General features: G+C 33.4%; 1 protein-coding gene across 1 annotated transcript in view; it reads left to right on the forward strand.

Annotated features, from left to right (window-relative positions):
• Positions 1–23,627, forward strand: part of LOC137648219 (uncharacterized) — a 90,925-nt gene that overhangs the window by 21,984 nt on the left and 45,314 nt on the right. The window contains exons 4-14 of the mRNA XM_068381142.1: positions 2,775–2,924; positions 3,184–3,350; positions 4,037–5,850; positions 6,096–6,294; positions 10,317–10,463; positions 11,299–11,434; positions 15,897–16,057; positions 18,248–18,361; positions 19,325–19,459; positions 20,289–20,399; positions 22,827–23,605. Coding sequence (XP_068237243.1) covers positions 2,775–2,924; positions 3,184–3,350; positions 4,037–5,850; positions 6,096–6,294; positions 10,317–10,463; positions 11,299–11,434; positions 15,897–16,057; positions 18,248–18,361; positions 19,325–19,459; positions 20,289–20,399; positions 22,827–23,605 — 3,913 coding nt within the window. The remainder of the gene's footprint in view (positions 1–2,774; positions 2,925–3,183; positions 3,351–4,036; positions 5,851–6,095; positions 6,295–10,316; positions 10,464–11,298; positions 11,435–15,896; positions 16,058–18,247; positions 18,362–19,324; positions 19,460–20,288; positions 20,400–22,826; positions 23,606–23,627) is intronic.

Below are 23,627 nucleotides of genomic sequence, written 5' to 3' on the forward strand. Positions count from 1 at the left end.
TTTTATTTAGATTTAATTTTATTCATCATCGTTATTTGGTTTTTCATTTAGACATGATTCAGATCTGGACGTCATCAACAGGATTTCCTTTGAATGGATGATTCTATCATTTGATTGGGTTGAATATATATCTATGATAATATATATATATATATATATATATATATATATATATATATATATATATTATATATATATATATATATATATATGTACAGTATATATATATATATATATATATATATATATATATATATATATATATATATATATATATATATATATATTCAACCCAATCAAAAGATAGAATCATCCATTCAAAGGAAATATATATCTATGATAATATATATATATATGTATATATATATATATATATATATATATATATATATATATATATATATATATATATATATATATATATATATATATATTGAACCACAAAAAAAATCTATATTTCTCCTCCCCCTCTGTAAAGTACAGCTATTCTAAAGACATTGAATTTGATATAGTTTTAGCTATGAATATTTTTAACTATAAAGTAAGGAAAATATCCCCTCGTACAGGACAGCTGTTCCACAATCAATTTTTTTATTATTTACAAATGAATTCCACCAAGCAAGCTATCAATGCTCATAAATTATCGCTCCTTGTCAAATTCAAACATTATCATCATCATTTTAGTCAGTATAGCTGTGTTGACACAGGTGTCTGCTGTTAAAGCTTAATCATGTCAAAGTTTATCTTTTCACTCTCGAGACATCAGTTGAACCTTTGTTTTCCGTCCAACGCGCTTCTTTCATCCTCCCAAGCACAGCGTTGTGTCTTGGAGAATTCGATAATTGCCAACAAATGTAAGATTTATTGGTGCTACTATAGCGTGAGGTCTACCACACTATAGCGTGAGATCTACCTCCCGTTAGTACTATAGCGTGAGGTCTACCACACTATAGCGTGAGATCTACCTCCCGTTAGTACTATAGCGTGAGGTCTACTGCTGAATTATTCGTCCTTCATTGACAAAAACACATTTTATACATTTGTTTAAGCAATAAACACTTAATTTAAACATATCTGATTTATTTTCACACCTTTGACTACGTCCCCATTCTCTTAAGGACTCGACAGGTAGACCTATGGCTTCTCCCAAACCATCCCATCGGTATCTAACATAGACAGCAAGGTCGTAATATCAAAGAAATCTATCAAACTATCAAACCTTGAGTGAGGCTGGAAGTTTGGGGTTCACAGATTACGAGGCATGATTCATTGTTCCCCAGACGTCAGGAAATTCATTTATATGATTGCAGGCACCTCTCAAATATTCTCATTTGTTTTGCAAATTTCTAATATATCAAGATTGTTTCTCAAGCTTTAAATATCGTTTAATGAGAGATTAATTTCGAACTGGTGAAAAAGCTTTTTTGTTGGAAAGGTTTCAGACCATGCAATTATAGGTTAAATGAAAGCTGGTATCAGAAATATGACTCAGTACAGTGTCAGTTAAACTGTAAGATATTTAACACGGTTAACACAGCTACAGTTTAACTAAGATGATGAAAACAATGTTTAGATAAGAAGTTGGGCTTAATCCACCGACAGTCTAGCTGTAAGCTGTTGAAGGGAAGTCTAATAAGAAGTCTGTGTTGAAGGTAAAGGATTTTAACGCCTTTTTTTAATTTTGTAAAGTAAGTCTACATTAGAAAATGCCAATGTACTGTAATTTGTACTGTATAGCTTTAGAAAAAAAAATTAACTGTACCACAGTTTAATTTATGCAGTGCTGTACTTGTGGACAGACAGGTGGCAGTCTCTCTTGTGTGTATCACTAGATCAGCTTCAGCAGTTCAAACCAAGGAGGTTCAAACTTAGTTCAAATGTTTTTCTTTTAAGCAGGTTGATACCCTTCTCGTCTTTATCCTTTGTTGCTTATTTGTTTAACATAGTTATTTATATGATTATGTATTATTTGTTTACCCATTTCTTTTCCCTATCGGGCTGGTTTTCCTGTTGATAGCCTACCCTCGGGTTTTGGCATTTTTCGCTTTTCCAACTAGCCTAGAGTTGCAGTTTGTCTAGTAATAATAATAATAATAATAATAATAATAATAATAATAATAATAATAATAATAATATTTATTGTTATTATTATTATTATTATTATTATTATTATTATTATTATTATTATTATTATTATTATTATTAGCTAAGAAAAAGCAGGATAAGTCCAATGTCTCCAGCAGAGAAAATAGCTTATTGAGGAAAAGAAATAAGAAAACAGATTGAATAGTGTTCCTGAGTGTACCCTCAAGCAAGAGGACTCTAACCCAAGAAGGGGGAAGACGATGGCACAGAGGCTATAGCACTACCCAAGACTAGAGATCAGTGGTTTGATTTTGGAGTGTCTCTCTAGAAGAGCTGCTTACATAGCTAAAGATTTTCCCCTACCCATACCAAGTGGAAAGTAGCCACTGGTTAATTACAGAGCAGTAGTTAACCCCTTGAGTGAAAAGAATTTTTCAGTTATCTTTGTGTTGTCCGGTATATGAGGAAAAAATGGAATGCGTAAAGAATAGACCAGACTAGGCAAAGGAAAAAAGAGCCTTAACCAGAAAGGGATCCAATATAATACTAATAAAAATAACCAGTTCCTTTTACTTTTTTACTACCTTCTTAGGGACTGACTTGAGCATAGATTTGGAACCAGTTCATAATCCCTCACAGGTTCTAAATAGTATTGTGACTCAACTAATCTCATTTGTTTTTTCTTTCAGCCTTGAAGTAATCGTCACAGCAACTAGGGGCACAACGCTCCTGACGATAGAAGCCTATGATGAGGATGAGAAAGATTATAATCGCCATATTCAGTACTTCATCCAAGACCCTGCCAAGTATCATGCTCTTGACTATTTTCTGGAAACGCCGTAAGTTCTAATTATAAATATTTCCAAAACCTTAATGCCCTAAGCATATTTTCAAATTTCATTATCCTGGTAATTTTGTAATGTAATGAATACGATATTTTACATATAAGAATTTAGCTTTGCTCTCATGTCGTATACAAAAAACAAGTAGTATTTAACGGTAGAAATGTACATCTTGATCCACAATACAGTAATTAGAAAATCAAAGTTTATTATTACATTTTATTTGTCTTTCATTAAATTTATCTCTCGTATTTAGGACTTGGTCCCCACTGGACATCGACCCTCACACAGGAGACCTGAAAGTTAGGTACCCTTTGGATATGTCCAAATCCCCTCTTAGACTCCTCGTCGGGGCCTCTGACTGGGGCTCCCCTCAACGTCATACTGTCGCCAATTTAACAGTTTATATCAGGGAGATGTCAGGTAAGCTAATAACTCTCTCTCTCTCTCTCTCTCTCTCTCTCTCTCTCTCTCTCTCTCTCTCTCTCTCTCTCTCTCTCTCTCTCTCTCTCCTTTTTTTCTTTCTGTGTTTGTTTGAGTGGGTGTGTTGGTTTCAAGTGATGTAGCTGTCAGTATTTTTTTTCAATATCCAGTTCAATTCATGGAAATATCTTATACTCTTTTGAATTGCTCCGACCTTTTTCCAGAATTAAATCTCTTCAAGAAAAGAAAGCATTAGTTTTTTTGCAACCCCATGTTCATATATTTTCTTCTAATTACTTTTATAACTCATTTTGCTGTTCAAAAGAGTATATGATTTCCTTTCAAAAGACGATCCTCCTAAGATGACATTTCTTTCAGTAAGTATTTTAGAATTATTCATGCTATATTATCTTTTCCAACCTTATTATATATTTACCTTAACTTGAGTTCATTTTCATTTTAACTTCTGATTGTTAGATCATCGAGAGAGACGCAGGTTGCAGGTTATAAAGTTCTTTCTTACTTGCTGTGGTGTTAATTTCGATTGGACATCAGGTATCATTTCATTCATTATTTTGTTTACTTTTGTCTCATCAGCATAACGACCATCATACTCACGTTTTATAAGATCCTATGTCAAGTTTGTTGTTATGATGTAAGCAAATGCATTTTTGTATGTGTTGCAGAACCAAGAAATGTAACAGTGCAGAACACAACTGAATCAAGTGTAAATGTCTGTTGGTATGCCCCTTCCCATGGATCACCGGATGGTTATGTTTTGACTTACACTCCTACTGTTTTACATAGAAGGATTTATGAACAAGAGGCTGTTAACTTTACACTTGAACAGTTGAATGTACTGGTTGAAAAGGCTGCACTCAACATTACCCACTGGTTTGGCTATGGACCAAACTTTATGCCCATAGGGTGGCACGGAGGTTTATATAACCAAAGCTATGGCACTAGCTACTGGTCTACTATGCTTAAGAAAGAATTGAATAGCACGAGTAACCGACAGCAATACAACCAAACTTACAATTCGGGTATCCCATATGGTGGCTACTCAAGGAACATCAGTGGTATCCCCTCAGGACCATTTGTGCCTGGTTACCAGTATGGCATTAATCAACCATACATTCCTGGTCAAGGTTATCGGCTTGATTATCGATATGGTCCTGGTCCGCGCTATGGTCCTGGTCCACGCTATGGTCCTGGTTATCGCTATGGCCCTGGTCATCGATATGGACCTGGTCATAGGTATGGAAACGGTCAACGTTATGGTCAAGGTCGACGTTATAATGATGACCAGCGCAATGGCAATGGAAATGGTATGCGCTACTACTCTGACCAACGTTATGGTTCTGGTTATCGTTATGGTCCTGGTTATCGTTATGGTCCTGGTTACCGTCATGAGCCTGGTTTTTCATATGGCCAGTTTCCCTTTTATGGTTCTGGTTACCGGTATCTTAACCGCACAGGAACCAATTATCATTACACTGTAAATTTTGATCCTAGTTACAGGTTCAACCCTAACTATACTCACCATACACCATATCGGTACCACCCTGCAATTGTTGGTGCTGATTATGACCAAATGGCTAATTTTACAGAGCCTTTGGAGCCTGATGAGATTTACACAGCAGCAGATTACACAGGCTCACTTCAAAGAACTACTGCCAATTTTACAAGGATTACAAGTTTTGGACCAGCCTACAGAAATACGCATTCAGGATACCCAGTTGACATGGCTGGAAATTTTACAGGACCTCAAGGAGTTGGCCCTATTTATGCAACAGACCGTCCAGACAGGGTGTTATTCGAAAGAAGAGAGCCTCCTGCGACAAATCTTACTCATCCTCAGGGTCTTGGTCCAAGTTTTGTTTCACCTGATAGAACTCAAACTGATATAGAAAAGTATAAAAATTTCACATATCCTCAAACTACTTATCACCAAAGCATACGGCCTGGTTACAAGCCAGGTAGATATGACACACATCAGTACCCCTTTAGAACAGGCTACGAACAGTATGACGAAAAACATCGAGGAATGATTGACGAAAAGGGATACTTGCCTGTTGGTTTTGATTCAAGACGATACCCAGCAGGTACATTTAATCGCACTCATCCTCAGAGACTAGGTTCAAAATATACTCCCACCTTAGAAAACCTGGGTTTTAGAAGTGGGAGAAAAAACATTACCCATCCACAGAGAGTGAGGCCCAGTTATGCACCTCCAGCTTATGAAAAGGAAGTTAAGGTTTATGAAAGGGGAAATTATAATCTTACTCATTCCCAGAGATTTGGTCAGACATACAGACCAACTTACGCAGGTTCACAAAGAGGTATTTTGAACCTTACTCATACCAATGGTTACCGCCTCATGCCCATAGTTTCCTTTTGGGACTATCAGAACAATGCCTTTAATCTTACTCTGGAGGAGCTAAATGCCAAGCTGGAGAGGGGATCTTTGAACCTGACACTTGATCAAGTAAACGTAACGGTAAGGGACGTCTCCCAATGCAGTAGTTTTGCTATTTATGTGATTTTGATTATTCAAGTTTATCAATGTTTTTGTGAAAGCCTCTGATCAGACGGTCAATACAGTAGAATTAATTTTTTCAGAATGATATATCCATGTAGGTGCTCAAGCTGATTAGTATTGATGACTATAGCGACTTGGAATATGTCTTAAATTATCGTCGGATTTAGGCCATATTAGTTTTATAATATTTACCAATTTTCTAGCTTCAACTGCTACAGTCACACAACCATTCATTAAGTGGCAGGGGAATGTTAGCAGAGGGTGTGGTGGAAATGCATAGATACTGCGCCCCAATTAATGGTTTGGCTAAATGGACAGAGTATGTTGTTGGTGTGCGAGCATGGAGGGCTGAGCAAATATCTCTTCCAGCCACACCTGGAATTGCTAGCACCACCAATAATTGTAAGTCTGGATTACAATTATGTTATATAATGGATCGTAATGGTAAATGGTTTTCTAAAGAGGCTCTGTAAAACTACAAGGTCTGATTGTTGGCTTTGTGAATAGCATGGTTTATTTACAATGGTGCAATAACTAGATAGTGGAGTAAACAGACAAAGTTCCATACTATTGTTTACTGTACATATCTGTTCCTAAAATGTGATGTGTTCCTGTTACATATACTGTAGTAGTGAACAGATTTAAATGATAGTTTTTAAATATCTTTGTATCATATTTTAAAATGCTATATGATACTGCTTAGAGCCATCGATAAAGCTAAATAATATACCATACTTAGGTTTGAAATAAGAAAGGAATGCTTTAAATACAAAAAGAAGAAACAGAAAATGCTTTTGACATTCAATTAACATATGGGTTGTATAAACCTGTGTGGCATACTACAGACTCTGGAATTATCTCCTTTTGCATCACCAAAAGGCTATATATTCCTCGGCCATGTGTTATTTAACATACAGAAAACAATTCTATGACATTGATTTTCTGTTGATATGTTTTTCCTCACAGTTATCACTTCGATGGATTAAAAATTAATGTTTATAATGCCATTATCCATTCGTTTTGCAGTGCACATCCAAAACAGTTCCTTTTGTCTTGCCATAAAGGGACAGTAATATTGATGATGCTAAGTTACAATCTCTAACCATCATTTCACTAAATGAAATTCGATGAAATTCCAGTATATCTCAATGTCCAAGAAATTTACAGTGATATCAAAAGTATGCATGAGCTTACCTAGAATCTCTGCTTTTCCAGAATGACTAGGTATATTACATTGCCATGGGACTACAGATGTTAAAAAGACAGTGGATATTGTACGGCTTTCTATTGAATTATAGTAACAGTAAAATATTTGAGGCTTAATGGCTTTTGTCTTGCATGAATATGGATTTTGTCACCTCTAGTGATGTTGGGTTATATATGGTATTTTTGGATTGGTCAGAGCTAAGAATAACATTAGTGATATTATCTTACAAAAAATGTATTAGTTGTGTATTGATTTCATTGGAGAGAAATTATTCTAAATCTGACATTCGTAGCTTAGCTTTGCCATTGGCTTATCTAGTTGTTTTCAGAGTAGTCCTGTGGGTTTTTGCATTGCTATGTTGCTATAGAATAGACTGCAGTACTGGTTGATTGCAAGTCTTTGAAAAAAGACTTCCAGGTGTAAGTGGAATCTGATTTATACATTCAACTGGATACAGTATATAGCTTGAAAACATTTTTTGAGTGAGCAAACATCGCTATAAAAAAAAAAAAAAAAAGACGCTAAACTCACATTCTTTTGACAGAAGCGTTTGCTTTCTGTATAGGACAGCATTTTCAGGAGAATTTTAACAGCAGAGTATACAAATTATTCTAGGACATTGATACAGACATTTCTTACATAATGATCATAGTACACTTATTTATCTGGTTTTGTCAATAAACAATCTGACTGCAGTTTTCTTGCAAGAGGTGATATATTTCTGTAACCTACCCAGTTATCTGGTTATGCTTGTGTGATTTACACTTCTGTTGGGGAATTTCTTGTTTATACAGTAGTTGTTTACACTACTACTACACAGAATTTAAAGGTTTTACCACTTAGGTTTCTTCAGAGAGTTTAAAGGTTATGCCATTTAGGTTTATGCTTCATTAAGGGAATTAAGGGTTATGCTGTATAGGTTTACACTTTTAGAGAATTTAAAATTTTTGCTGTTGTAGTGCTCTTTTTTTATAGAAAATTAAGTTTTTATCTCTATAATTTTACCCTTTTTCATGAGAAATTCATAGGTTTGGTTGTTGGTCTTTATCCCTCTTTATGTCAGTCTCAAGAGTTATTGCAAATTACAGTCCTATTTCTTTAAACTTATGTCTTCGTGAAGCACAACTTTTTGAAACCTTTCTAACAATGCTTCGAGATCACAGATGAAATGGAGGAATCGTAAGAAAAGTAAGAATTATCCCCAGAACAGGATCACTAAGAAAACTGAATATGTTTGAACAACAGTGTTTTGCAGTCAAGGTGGTCAAAGCCCTTGAATTTTATCGTGTTTCTTCCTTGTTTGTTCTTTGATATAGAATTTATGAGAAAAAAAAACAAACCCATCTGACATATTTAATTAATCCCTCTACCAAAAGGGAGATCCTTTTTTATTTTATAACATTTGATCTTTTTACATTTCTTGGGATTGTCTTCTTTTGCCATTTTTAAGAAAAATTGTTTATACATGTCATATCAGTTTCGTCATGAAACTCACTCTTAGAGCCATTTTAATTTATCTTAGCTTTGGAGAAGGATACTGATTTTCCCTTACTCCTGGGATGTGTAAAGAAGCTCTGTGGTGGGTTCTCTAATCAAGTAATGTCAACAGTTTGTAGGTACCATATTTCAATGCATCAGAATTGTTCTTAGTCAACAGAATTGGGTTTCCAACGTCTTCAATGGTAAGATGGCGTCTATAGTAAGAGGTATCACCAACTCCAAAGCTGTGAGCACCCATTGGAATAATTAGACGTGTCAATAGATTTTGAAAATGAGCCTGCTAAATTACTGGCTTTTACCAGGTGCTCCCTGAAAACTGTAATGTAAATAAACAAATATTGACCACACTGAGTAAAGCTGTTGTGTATATGATTTGCTAAAAAACTAACTAGGAGTCAAATATAACAAGATGTGTCAGAGCTGACAATTAATAACACATGTAAATGATTTATTGTGAATTGTTAAATGATCTGTAATAACTATGCTCTTACTTTGAGCAAATACTTGTAAGTACTTGTCCATCATCTAACTCTCATCCATTGAAGCTCCTTGTTAAGAGACATGGGTTGTATCGTCTAGAGAGGAACTTTTAATCAGTCGAGGAAAGGTCATCAATACTCCGTAAACTCGGCTAGCAATTGGGCATATACCAATAGCTAGTGAAATGCTTAAGCTAAATATACAGATGGCAGTGTATCCCTGCTTATTCCTAGGCATGTTTCAGTCTCACACTGACAAAGAACTATCACCCTTATCAGGGTCAAGATATGAATAAGCTTCCATTCTTTTGCCAGATGATACTGCGTACATTATTTGACTGCTGCTGCCATAGCTCAATTATCACCTAGTTCATTTCACAACATCGATACATACATTTGACTCATTCAGGAACAAAATATTCATTATAAAGCTCTCTTATGGTCTGCATGGCATGGTTTAAACTTTTTCGATGACTGCTGGATATAGTTCATGTAAATTAGGTATGAATTTGATACTGTAAAAGGTTTGGTTTGCTGGAAGTGTTATTAGTGGAATAGCAGTTTATAAAGGAATGTTTTTGATTGGTTATTAAATGTACAATATTAGATGTAGTAAACAGCATCATTATAAAGTTCATAACGTAGTCAGTAACTGAATGAATTACTAGATAATGCCCTATACATTTAGGAAGAATTACTTCCAGTTTCCAGTTAGCTTTAAGGGAATTATTTTATACTTTTGTGAGCAATTGCTTCCTAGTTAATCATTTTAGTCATGTCTGTAATTAGAATACTTTAATATATTTTAATGTTTTGTCACCAAATATGAATATGAAGTGTTTATAGTACAAACTCAATTTACCCATAAAGAATTACTTTGCAATATTATATGTAAACATTAATGGTAAATCATAGGTGTTGTTTTAAGATTATATGGATATAAAATTGCATAGTGATGCTTCATGTCACTTCTTGATTTTATTTAATATACTGTACATACGAAAGAATCATTAACTTTTGTATCAATTTCCTTATTCTATCTTTATACCATCTTTGCATGTATTGCAAATACTTCTTATCATTTAATGTTTGCTGTTTTTCCTGTTACTGGTATAACAGTAAAAGTTAGTTCCATTTAGAGTAGTTATTTACCAATATTATTTTTCGTAACATACTACTTTTAAAATACTGGTTACTTTTGATTTGAATACATTAATCTAATTGAATCTTTTTGTCAGTCTGTGCTAATGGTACATGTGGGCATGGCAACTGTACCTTACACATCGAAGCCCCGGGCTATACCTGTTACTGTCATCAAGGTTACTATGGTGAAAATTGCCAGTATCACAACCCTTGTCTCCCAGAGAACCCATGCTTGCACTTTGGTAAGAGAAAATTTTGGTATTTATTTTACTTAGAAATTAGGAGTGAACTTTATATTTGTTGTATTTGAATTATGGTCTTATTTTACAATTTGAAATTTTTTTGTGTGATATCTAAAGCAACAATATGGATTATTGTTTGTTCACCAGAAGTACAAATAGTGGTTTAGTGCAGTAACTTGTGTTTTTTTCAAGATGGTAATTCATATATATATATATATATATATATATATATATATATATATATATATATATATATATATATAGACATATATATATATATATATATATATATATATATATATATATATATATATATATATCTATATCTAGACATATATATGTATATATATAATGTCTAGATATATACAGTATATATATATATATATATATATATATATATATATATATATATATATATATATAATGTGTGTCTATATATATATATGTGTGTGTGTGTTTATATATATATATATATATATATATATATATATATATATATATATATATATGTGTGTGTGTGTGTGTCTGTATATGTATATATATGTATATATATATATATATATATATATATATATATATATATATATATATATATATATATATGTATATATGTATGTATATCTACATATATATATATATATATATATATATATATATATATATACATACATACATACATACATACATACATACATACATACATACATACATAGAATAGAATAATTTTACTTCAATCCAATGATTTAGAAAAATAGATTTTTGCTTACAATAGAGTGAATTTTTTCTTCACTTCTCTCTTTGTAATGATAATAGTCGCCTATTCTGTTCCTCTTAGGCCGCTGTGTCAATATCTCCCATGGCACCTTCAGATGCGAATGCCCTCCTGGATTTTATGGCCCCAACTGCACTCTGATCGATCCCTGCTCCGCTGTGTCCGTAAGCCCGTGCTACAATGGTGGGACTTGCATCAGGTAAGATGACACTACAGGTAGTTTAGGTGATAGATATTCGTAGTTTTCAATATCATTAGATCAAAGATTTATTTTCAGTTTCGTGTGTCAACATTCAAACGTGTCTCATTTAGTGTTTCCATGCACTTAGTAAATGCTAATTGTTGATGTTTTGATACATAGTACTAATAGTTTTTACTGTATAATGATTGTTTTGCTATGACTGTTTTTATTTTAACTTTATTGTTTTGCTGTAGCTGGTTTTTATTTCAATGTCAGATTTAGAAGGTTAACCCCTTTTATATTTAGTTAGTGCTGTGAGTACCTCTACTTGCATATGGGTTAAGTTCTACTCTTGGAAATAACAACTAGAGACTCTTACTTTGACAACTCGATATAGTTACAAGACATTTGGAAACCCCAAAGAAAGTTTCAGATTCTCTTCATAGACACCAAAAAGGTCCAAATTCTTTGTTTTCTTCCTATTTAAATTATGTCTGTACTTCCTTGACTTGTGCCTGTCCTTTCCCTTTAATATGTTACCATATCTCTGCTATGTTGAGATACAAAAAACAAAAAGACTTTATGGCGTAAGACAACAATCACTCCGTTAATCTCTGAACAGAGGACTGAATGTTTCCTATCCAGTGATATTAGGGAGCTCTGCACTCCTGAATCTAATATTTTTATAATGCAAGATATAGCTGCATTGATGGTGTAGTGTAACTCTTCTTGCTCTTCTATGATATTGATTTACTGTAGTGTACTTTGAACTATTTAAAGTTAACACTTCTAAAAATTTCTTGTGTTCAAAATAATAACATGCAAAGCCACTTGAATAGAGTATACTACAAATGGCCATAATAACTAGGAAGTATTAAGTAGAGCATTAGCTAGTTCTTAATTTTAAAAGAAATTCTACTCTATAATCATTTACAAATTTGTGTGATCCTTATGTTCCTTGCAGTGGGTTTGAGTAGGTTGAAGTGATGACATGATATTTCAGTTTAAAATAATTGAATTAACTGTACTTCTTTTGATCCTTTGATTTTCTCAGGAGAAGCCACGTCATTACACGTGTTGGGTAAGAATGCTTTTGTAGTGTCCATGGTTTCTGTACATATGGGCCTTGTACAAAATTGAACACACCCTCACATGTTTTGGTGCTATGTTCATTTGTGCTCTTCATTTCTCGTGTGCATTTGTCATGTATGGGTTTTTGTTTTGTACTTTCTCCTTTCAAGTGTGTGTTCAGTGGCCTCTTTCTTATCTTTATAAATTACATATTCCAGGACTGTTTCATTACAGGTTTTGTTTGCATTACAATGATTGTCTTGCTGTTTTTCATGTCTTAGTCCTGATATGCATGTTCTGTAACCCTCTTATTTTGGCTTGTAAGAATTGTTGAAGAAAATTGCAATATTCATTAATGTTATGTCACAATTTTTTTAAATTATTTTCTTTGGTGGCTTTTCCTTTTATTAATCAGCAATAGTAAAGGGGAAGATACTAAGAATTTACAAGTCTTTATTAGAGGAAAAAAATTAATGAGAAATTTAACAAGAGACCAGTTCAGAAAGAGACAGAATCTATGAAAATAGAATAGTGATCATTAAGCTGCCTGGGAAAAGAATGGAAGGGGTTAATTCTTACAATTTACTATACTGTATAATTGAATTTAGTGGATTCGGGCATTGTGTATCAGAATAAGTCAAATATGGAAGGTAAGAGGAGCTCTGCAATAGAATTGGGAAAGAAATGGATGCGCGGAAACAAAATTTGAGAGGTTTGAAGGGACTATTGAAACAATGCTACTGAACATTGATTGTGAGTAAATGAAAAGCCTTCAAGCTATTGAGATAAATTATAGACTGTGCAGGATTAACTGGCTAAGATAGTATGGTAAAAGGTGAATATAGAGGAATATAGAGATACAAGAGTTATGATGTGCATTGGTCATTTGGAAAGAATGAAGAAAAGATTTCTGAAAAGATAGTGCAGTATACAATAATTCAAAATTCTTGGTAGGAAAGAAGAGTAAAACCTTGAAGTGGTAGCTAGATGGGGATGACAAAGGTGGTGGAATAAAAGGGTAATATTTAGAAAATAAGCAGAATTTGAGACTTGATTTATCACAATAGGGATGTCTTCATCAATCATACTTTACTATGTGTACGAACAGAATATTTTTTTTTTTTTTTCAAGATATACAGCATTGTCATAGACGTCATACGTAAATTAAGCTAAAGAAAGCTAGAGAATTTTTTCATATTCAGACTTGAAGAAATTAGAAGAATCGAAAATTTAGCCAAAACTCAGGATCCCTAGGGTTGCCTCTAACAAGTGGAATATTTATAGCAATCAAGCACTGTAAAGCTAAACTTGTGGGAAAATTCCATTGCTTTTCTATAGTCAGAAATAAACAACCACAGAACCTAGAGATCATGAAATAGAAAGGTATCAGAGATGATATCATTCCTGTCCACTCAGTCTTATTTTACATCTATTGAACTTATTAAAGATTGATATGATTGTAGCTCTGTAAATAAATTATTTTGGACCTACAAATGTTTTGTGTTTAGGTTAATGACAAATATGACAATAGTGATTATTTTTTATTTTTATTTTATGCAGACGATCTAATAACTCTAAATCAAGTTTGTTATATATCTGACTTTTAGCATGTGTAACAGTTTAGGAAAAACATTTATGCATGGGATGTGGTGTCACTGTTTTATATTTACTACCAGAAATCTTGTCAACAATGTCAATTTTAGAAGTAACTTTCATCTGTATTTGTCCTTTGTTGAGTGTTAAATCCAGGGATTGGCAACCTTTGGAACAAGTACCAGACTTCTTATGTGATATCCTTCCTTATTTGATATCCTTCTCTATCTTATACTATGTCATTTAAGAAACAAACAAAATAATTGACAGAAAATATGAGAGGATACCTTTCTTTATGGCAGGAAGTCATCCTGTAGATGATACCAGATATTAATACATTCAACCATTAATAATTCCATCTAATCATTATGAGGGTTATTTTGCATCCTAGGATATCCAAATTTTTACCAATATGGTGATAGGAATTGAATTGATATGGTGAATAAGTTATGTTTTTTATTATAGCCGAGAGTAACAACCTGGTTATCAAATGTCATTCATTCCAGGAGTTTTTACAAATTCTGTTTGTTCAGAAATCGGGTAAACTTTCTCAATAACAGTAAACCTAAAATTGAGTATAGTACAGGTAATCCAGATCAAAATTCTCTCTTCATGAAGGATTTTTACACAAAGTTCACATTACTAATGTATAAAGATTCCTACAGAAGTCAGTACAGCATATAAATAGATTAAAGAAAGATTTAACCTAACCTCACCTATAGTAAGGACAGTTGATGGACTAATTACAGTACAGTATAGTACAGTGTAGTGTGTATCGTTGATTTTGCCATACCATATTGTCTATCTAGACCAGACATGCACAGCACTCAGACTTAGCAATGACCTTTTTTTTTTCAATTTTATCAGGATTCTAATAAAGTTTTTATTTGTCACTATCATCAACTGTCTTATTCCTATTTTTTATGTAAGAATATAATATATATGCGAAATCAGTACAGATCAAGCAAATGAATTAACAGCTAATTTTTGCATGTGTGCTCTGGGAAACAGCTACACTTAAAATTCAGAATGCTGTATGATTGTTAGGTTGCTGGTGATATTCATCTCGATTGTTGTTCAGAAACTGAAGATTCGTGTGATGACTTGAGATATTCATTGTATCAAATATTTTATATCTTACCATAACTGTCATCTTATTTATCAGTAACCAATATTTCATAAATTGTGTAATATTACTTGGTAACATTTATGCATAATATCATCTTTTATTGATTTACTGAATGTACTTTATACAGTATGTATACTCAGAGTAATCACCCTAGGTTCGAAAGGTTGCTAACCCCTGAAATCCATATATGGGACAAACTTATACTGTATAGGCCTAATAACACGTGTTTACACAATTTTGTGTATACATACTGTATTATACAGTACATATAAAACCTTATCTATAAAACTTAATGATTACTATTTTTTCGACCAGGTTTTCTTGAAGAAAAATTCTTTTTTTTTCCATATAAAATTACTTATTTTAACTTTTAAGTTCCATAAACATACTTAGGTTTTTCTTGTTTTCTCTTTTTCCCCATATCTTTGAGTGTCATATTATTCATAATGAAGTCGATCTCTGTTGAATGAATATAGATTTGATCACAACTTTCTGCTATATGACATATTTTTTTCCTAAACCTTGCCTTGACAGTTCAGAGTTTTATCCAATTGGTACTCCTATTAATTTCCATGTTAGGCTCACGATTGTTAAAATTTCCAAATGTCCGTTTATTAGCTATGAAACAAAGGGTAAATTTCAAGATTTCATAATAATCTTTATATATTTTTTTACTTTTTTGCACAGCCACGAGAACAGAGAGTACAGATGTATATGTCCGAAAGGTTTCTTTGGTGAAATGTGTGAAGGTTATGACCCATGTTCAATGAATCCCTGTTACTACGGCGCTTGGTGTACGAATCTCACAAATACAGATTTTATCTGCCATTGTTCACCTGGATATGAAGGTATGTGGCATAGAGTAAAGTATTAATCTCTATACTGTATAACATGATTGGTAAGTGGATCTTCATAATGTGCAAGAAAAGTTATCATGCTAAGCACAGATTATACTATTAACTTCTGCACTGAGTTAGTTTAGTTTTCTGTAGTTGTCTTGATAGCTACTGTATATGGAATTTCATGCTACTTCAAGTGTACTACGTACAGAATAGCAGTTCAGTATCTTGCCCTAATATATTGGATACTAATAGCATACCTAGTAATCTGTTTACTCTTTACAGTAAATAATTTCAGGGGATTGTTGGTTCACAAATTTGCCAAATAATATCTTCGTGCAATGGAGTGATGCATGAATTTTTATTTTTTTATTTTTTAGTAAAATCCTCTTTTAGGTGGTCGTTTGAATTACAGCAACTAACATTTCGATTGCTATTTCTTCAGCAGGTTTTATGGTGTTCACTAATGAAGTCTTTAGAAAGTTGAGAAAATGATGGTTCTCATATTCTTGGGTATTTCAAATGGAAAAAAAAAAAAAGGCTTTCCAAATGAATGAATTACAGCCAATTAAAAGGTTTCCTCAAAATAATTTTACTGAGGTGTTGCGCATTATTACATTTTAACTCCATATTTTGAATACAATTCAAGTTTAAGTAAAAAATTTGGAGCTCAAGTAATGATGTAACAAATACTGATCCCAGTTTACTATAGAAAAATAATTTGTCTTAAAAGAGGCCAAGAGTACCGTCATTTGTTGAAGTTTTCTATTGTTCTGTTCTACTGTACTCACTAACCCCATTTCTCTCCTGATTTGTAGGAATGATTCTGTGTCTAGGTTGCGAGATTTGTAACGCATCGTCACCGCTTCAGGTCTCCTATAGTGTTCTGTTACTCTCTCTCACTCCTTTCCTAATTCGCCTGAAGAGGCTTGGCAGCTTTGCTTTCACCTAACAAACCTCTATTTAAATCATTCTTGGACAGTTTTAGGCTTTCGCTTTTTGCAGTGAACTGTTCCGATTCAATCTCCCGCTCCAGAGAGTGGGAAAACAGAAGAGGTCTGTTTCTGCGAGAAGTTAAGACAACCGGCTTTTAAACGATGACCAGATTGACGTTGAACTGCGTTAAAATCTTCCTCTTGGCAAGGAAGCTGTTCGAGTTCTCATTTTAAATAAAATACGGACTGCGGTGTCATACATAGCTGGGCCGTGATAATCTTTTGACTGTAGTAGTTTTTCACTTTCCATGAAGTCATGCAGTTATACATGAAAAATATACATAAGTTGGTATAGTTTCAGTGCATGTATTTAAAGCATATTTTATTTGATTTGATTTGTATATTGTATAGTATGTGTAGTTAAATTACTTACATACATATAAAATAAAAGTAAACACACCAAGTTGTGTTAATGTATTTATTGATAGGAATTTTGATAAATAACAAATAAATTATTTGAGAATAATGAATGATTATTGAAAATGTAAGATTAAACATAAAGGTGTTAAAAAGTCTTCTTATCATTCGGAGTACAAAATCTAACAAGAAACCAAAAATTTAAATGCCTTCTCTTGGAATTTTCAAAGGAATCTTTTAGCACCATTATTCAAGTTCTGAAGGGAAAGAATGCTTTTCATTTTATGATTTTGTATGACTTCTTTGCAAATTATTCATGTTGATTTGGAAATCGCTTTTATTTTTGACCTACATTAGGTTTTGCTGTCATTAGCTCCGGATTTTATGTCTTTTGTGTTATTTGTTGTTTGTTTGTAAAATGTTTTTGTTATTAAAAACGTATTTGTTACTGATTAATACATTGTTATAATAGGTAATCCAGTACAGTATAAATAATAGTTTTAGGATTGCCACCTTTTTATTGACTAAAGAATAAACTTCCGATATGGAATATGTTTAAGGCCAATTTTTCTTATGGAATGAATTATACCTTTCCTAATTTGCATGTGAAATGTAAGTGAAATTATAATGTATGGCCATTTAAAGGGTTTATCATAAGTTATCACATAGCAAGTATAAAGTGTCTTATTTTAGCTAACACATAAAAAATATATCTCTAAGCATCAAGAAAAGAATGCTTCCTCAAGCTCTGATAAATTTGCTTGAAAATGTGTGCATGTAAGCTCAAGCTCCTCTTCCCCTTTCCTCGCTTTGTCCCTCCTGGTACCCCTTCGGACGGGGCATTTAGGAGTCCTCTGTGAGGTGGATACAGACGAGTGTAGCAGTTCCCCCTGCCAGAATGGTGCCACCTGTGTTGATGGTGTGGCATCCTTTATGTGCGATTGCATCCCTGGATACACAGGTGAAAACTAACTCTCTTTTTTTCCCTCTGTTTAGAAATTTAATGTTTCCATTTGGCATATTAAGTTGCTTTCGACAGTTAAGATTAAAGATTTGAAAATTGAGCAATAGGAAAACTTTTTTTATAAATAGAGAAGTATATTTTCCAAGGCTTTTTTCATTCTTTGTTTGCAAGGTACAAATTTTTATTTAGTGCATTTGAAAATAGGATCAAATCAGGGAAGCTAGATGTAGATCTGAAAATTGAATATACCTAAGGAATACTTCATGAGAGAAAATAATTTATTGTTGAAATTAAGTAAAAACTTTCTATTCTGTTTTTGGATAAGGTCTACATTTTCATTCAGTCCAAGAAAAACGTCTGGACAACTTGGTATAATTGTATTGATGATTGAAAATTAAATGCATATAGTGACCTTTTTATGTACTAAATTTTGACATAAAAAATCAAAAGGGGATAAGTTAGTACGAGTTGCCTATTACATACTACTGCAAAATTACAGCTTTCATCTCCAGCTTAGTACTTATTATTCATATAATATCATATCTACAGTTTTGTTATTATTACGGCCAGTTTCTTACTGAAAAAAAAGAATGGACTGAAATACCTGTACCTGGGGGGACAGTTTGTAAGGTGACATAATCCTTTTCTAATGAATATTTACATTAATTTCTTTACATTAATTTTTCAAAGGATTGTCTACTAAAATGACTTCTTATTTTTGTGTTCTCAAATTTGTAAATGCATAGACATACTTCTTGGTTAATATTCATAGGAATTTGATTGCTCGAGGGTAGAAGTTATTGGATTCTTTCCAGTATTTATAGTGAAATTTATAATGGAGAATAACTTCAGTACGCTGGTCTTACCCATTACCCTATGGTTAAAAACCCATTCTCATAATCTAATACAGTAATAAAAAAAAGCTAATAATTGTTCCATTTCACGTCTGAATATTTTTAGGTACTTTTTGTGAAGTCGAAATCGATGAGTGTTCGTCCAGTCCTTGCGTGAGAGGCACTTGCACCGACAAGTTCAACGACTTCGTGTGTGACTGTCCCGAGGGCTGGAGAGGAAAAACTTGCAATGAGGATCTAGGTAAGATGATCTGCTTGTATCCTCCACACTTGTCCCTTCTGTCTGTTTCGATTTATAGTACTATATTAACCCACTTAGCTTACCTTAACACAAATGGTTTTGATTAGCTCATTGTATCACTGGTGTTCACTGATTTGATCATTTTGTGCTGAGCATTTTTGATCTTTTGAATTCTTAAATACCTTAAAAATGGATTGGAAGAGATGGATTTTATTTACAAATTAGCCAGTTTCTTAAACTCATGTACATATGTATGGAGATATGGTTTTCCTAGATTTAATAACAAATTTGTTGTTCTTGACAATTTATGGATCATAATTATATAATGCACCCCACAAAATAGAACTAAAAACTTAAAGCTCATACAGTATTTAGATAGTGACTTGCTTAACACCTACTTAAAATTTTTCTTAGGCAGTTTAAGTAAGCATTATTAGTGTCTATTTGCACACTTAATAAACAGTTTACCATTTTGTATACTCCCTATCACATAAAGTAATCTAGAATCAATTAAATCCTAAAGAAATAAGCTGATAGTTTAAAAGATCAAATTTTATTTAAATATGAATGAGATTATGATTAATGTCAGGTTTCTTGCATCGCTTTCACTAAAATTTCCTTCTCCCACAATGGATGGGAGGGCAATAATTAATGCCGATGATGGTGGTGCTTTCAGTGAGGTTAACTTTAAAAGCAAAATCCTCACACGTCTTATTGGTAACCATTTCAATGCGACTTATTGCAGTCGTTTAAAATAAAAGGATGACTACCTCTCTTTCTTACACGCTCACATTTTGGGGCTACATATGCTAATGAGCCACACTTTCAGACGAGTGTGCGTCCTCCCCGTGCCTCAATGGGGCCACGTGTTTTGATGGTGTGGCTTCTTTCTTGTGTGACTGTGCTTTGGGATACAGTGGTCCAAATTGTGCCATTGCAGGTAAGAATGAAAGAGCTTTGGCCATCGCTCTCCTAGACCTTCATCTATTTTAAGATTTGCTTGGAATGACACTCTCTTCCTCTATTTCTTACTTGCTTATGTGATGTTTGCTCCATACATGATTTATTTTAGATGATTATCTTCTAGCCTACATGTCAATCATAACATTGTTACCGATGATTTCGAATTTCAAACAAATATTAATCTCTTCGGGGCACTATTAGTGAGCCTTTATTGTGAAGAACTACTACCGTCATTGGGACTTCATTTAATGTTTGAGTGCATGCTTCATCATCACCTTTTTTCTCGTTCCTGATTATTGTATTGTCTACAGTCCCATAAGGTCTGTCCATGATCTTTGATTGGTTAGTATGTTATTTTAGAGACATTCAGTCCTCTCTAATACTTATAGCATAATTGAAATTTTCAAATAAACCAATTAAAATGGAATTATATCTGCAGCCTGCAGTAATGATCTATTGTACAATATGTGCATCCTTAATCTTAGATTTCATCACTAGAGAAATTGGTCTTATAACCAAAATCAGTTGGCATGACTGGTCTAGGTAATTCATGTTAACTGCAAAAGTCTTGAAGATTTGTTACATGGTTTGATGATCCTTGAATGATGGGCGACTGTTATGTCGGAATGATATGCTATTTGCATGACTGACCGATTTATCCATCTTTTTCTGCTTGTGCATAAGTTTAGTCTTCTCCCTAATCGTTAACAACTCCCCAGTGGTAAGCGGGTCATGCTTATAGAAGATTGTCTTCATTCAGGTAACAAGAAGCTTTTGCTTTTGCTGCCTAATAATATGTGTCAATGGTTTTTTGTGGGTTTTAAGTTATTTGAGTGCCTTTAAATTTTGAGCTATATTATAGTGTTTTTGAAGGTTCTCTCGTGTAAAAATAAACTAAGAATATTGCCTTAACCAATGCTCTTTGTCCTAATTTATGGAAATGTAGTTGATTGCCTGCTATTACTTTTTATAAATTTTTGCACAATAAATAAACCTTAGATTTATATTTGATTCATTTCAAAATAAACAATTGCTATTTCCTTATTATAATCTTAATATGGTTTTTCCCTTCCATTCTCTTCACTTTTTTCAGGGATATGATAGTGTATATATCCTTGCATCCTTATCTCCATATTAGTATACTTTGAATTGTATTTGTATATATAACATCTACACCCTAAATCTTTTGATAAAGTTTAATGATAAAATAGCCATAGATTTATAGTATCATAACAGTATACTATATAGGACAATTTTATGCACATAAATGTAGAAATGAATATGATTGTCAGTGCACATCTTAACCAAAATAGAATCTGTTCATGTTGTTGGCAAAGGGGTTGACTTCCCAACATTAAAATGTGCCTTTAGGTTCAAGGTGCTCTGTCTTGTTGGTAAAATATGTTGGCATGTTGGCAGTCCTTCCTTTCATGGTGGCAAAGTCTAAAGACAATATCTAGACCTTGGTTAACAACATGAGAATTTCTTATCATCTTTCCTTCAGTTAGACTCAGTAGTCATTAAATAGCTACCTTTATGTACTTTTTTGTTTTTGTATACTAGAAGCAGTTTGTTATAAAAGTATCGGTACCTCAAAGTTATTAGATATGAGACAGTACTTTCTAATTGTTGGCCAAGGTGTGAAAATTGTTTTCTTCAGCAATTTATCTTTATTGTTTACATTAAATTCTTCCTGTGGAGTCAGGTATTTTACCATAATTTCATGACTATTTTCTAGGTTTAAAAAGGAGAATTTATGGGGTTTCTTCTTTAAAGTTGATAACCTTTATATATTCTAAGATAAGAGTTTGAAAGTGGATTAAATATTCTAGAAATTTAATTTCATCTCATAACAATTTTTTATTCGATTAGTTTGTAAAGTTTTCCTAAACAGATGCTTTGGAAAGCACCCTCTTGGAAATAGATGAATACTTCAGATTTTTAACTATCGTTTTATTGTCATCTTGAATACCTGATCCAGAAAGTATGGTAATTACTTTATTAAGATGACTGGGTGTCCCTTACTTTAAATATATTGATATTGTTTTTACTGTTGTGTTCTCTTTCATTTCGATGAGCTGAAATTAACTTCTAAGAAGATACCACACTCTTTTTAAAGAACTGTAGCATGCAAATTTTAGTGTAATCATATTCATGCATGTTGTTAAAATATAATTTTTCTTGTAATTATAACTTGTTTGGTGTGTAGTGGAGTTCCCCTTTCTGATGTAGATGGGTATTTAGTCAGCCTGATGTAGTTTTTACAGAGGCCTGAATACTTCTTGTAGCGTCTGCTCCTCCCACTGTCGCTGTTTGTTTTTCACAGCACGGCGAAACCTTCCAGCGCATGATCCCCCCTAGCACCAGCCTGCGCCTTTCTACGTCTACCTCTCTCCCTGACCAGAGTCCTGCCCTGCCGTGACAACGATCCTTGATACTGGCGAGTTCCAGTGGCCAGCAGTGCGTCACGGTGAAGTTGCCGCTCTCACTTGTCCTTACGGGATCACAACTGCAGCAGCGAAATTACTCCCAGGAGTGTCAGCTACAGAAATAACCCTTACAACAGAAGCTACAACTGTTTCATCAAATTTTGGGAAAAGCCTTTTGCAGAGGACAATACTCAGTTATGACGAAGATGAAAGTATGACTACAACTGATCACGAAGATGAGAAAGAACGTAATTCATTTTCTGCACCCAACGCTCCAAGTGGTCATTCTGAACATGTTGTTAACAGTCAACCTACTATTACACCACATTATTCTTCTCCAAGTCCCCCAGAAGTTTCTTCTGAACGTCCTACAACTGTTCCCCTACATACAACTGTTCCCCTACAATATTCTTATCAAAGTCCCCCAACTGTTTCTTCACAACCTTCATCCACAAGTCCTCCATCTGTTTCATCTCATTTTCAAGATTTCCCAGCTGTTCAAGAACAGCGTACAGTTCATAGATCTTCACCCATTAATTCAAGGCGTTTTAGTTTTAAACCTACAACTGTTCAGCCCCGGCACCGTAGTCGCAGTCGTCATACTATTCATCCTCCTATTACTGGAGGCTACACAACCCATGCAGAGTGGGAAGGTGGGATGATTCACATAAACCGAAGAGCCAGAAATGCAGAATTACCTCCCGATGAGAAAACAGGGGATGCTTCTGTCAGTTCAAGGACGAGTGAACGAGAGGCAAGTAAATTTAGATTTCATA

Source organism: Palaemon carinicauda, chromosome 10 (assembly GCF_036898095.1).
Source record: "Palaemon carinicauda isolate YSFRI2023 chromosome 10, ASM3689809v2, whole genome shotgun sequence".
Classification (NCBI taxonomy): Eukaryota; Metazoa; Arthropoda; class Malacostraca; order Decapoda; family Palaemonidae; genus Palaemon; species Palaemon carinicauda.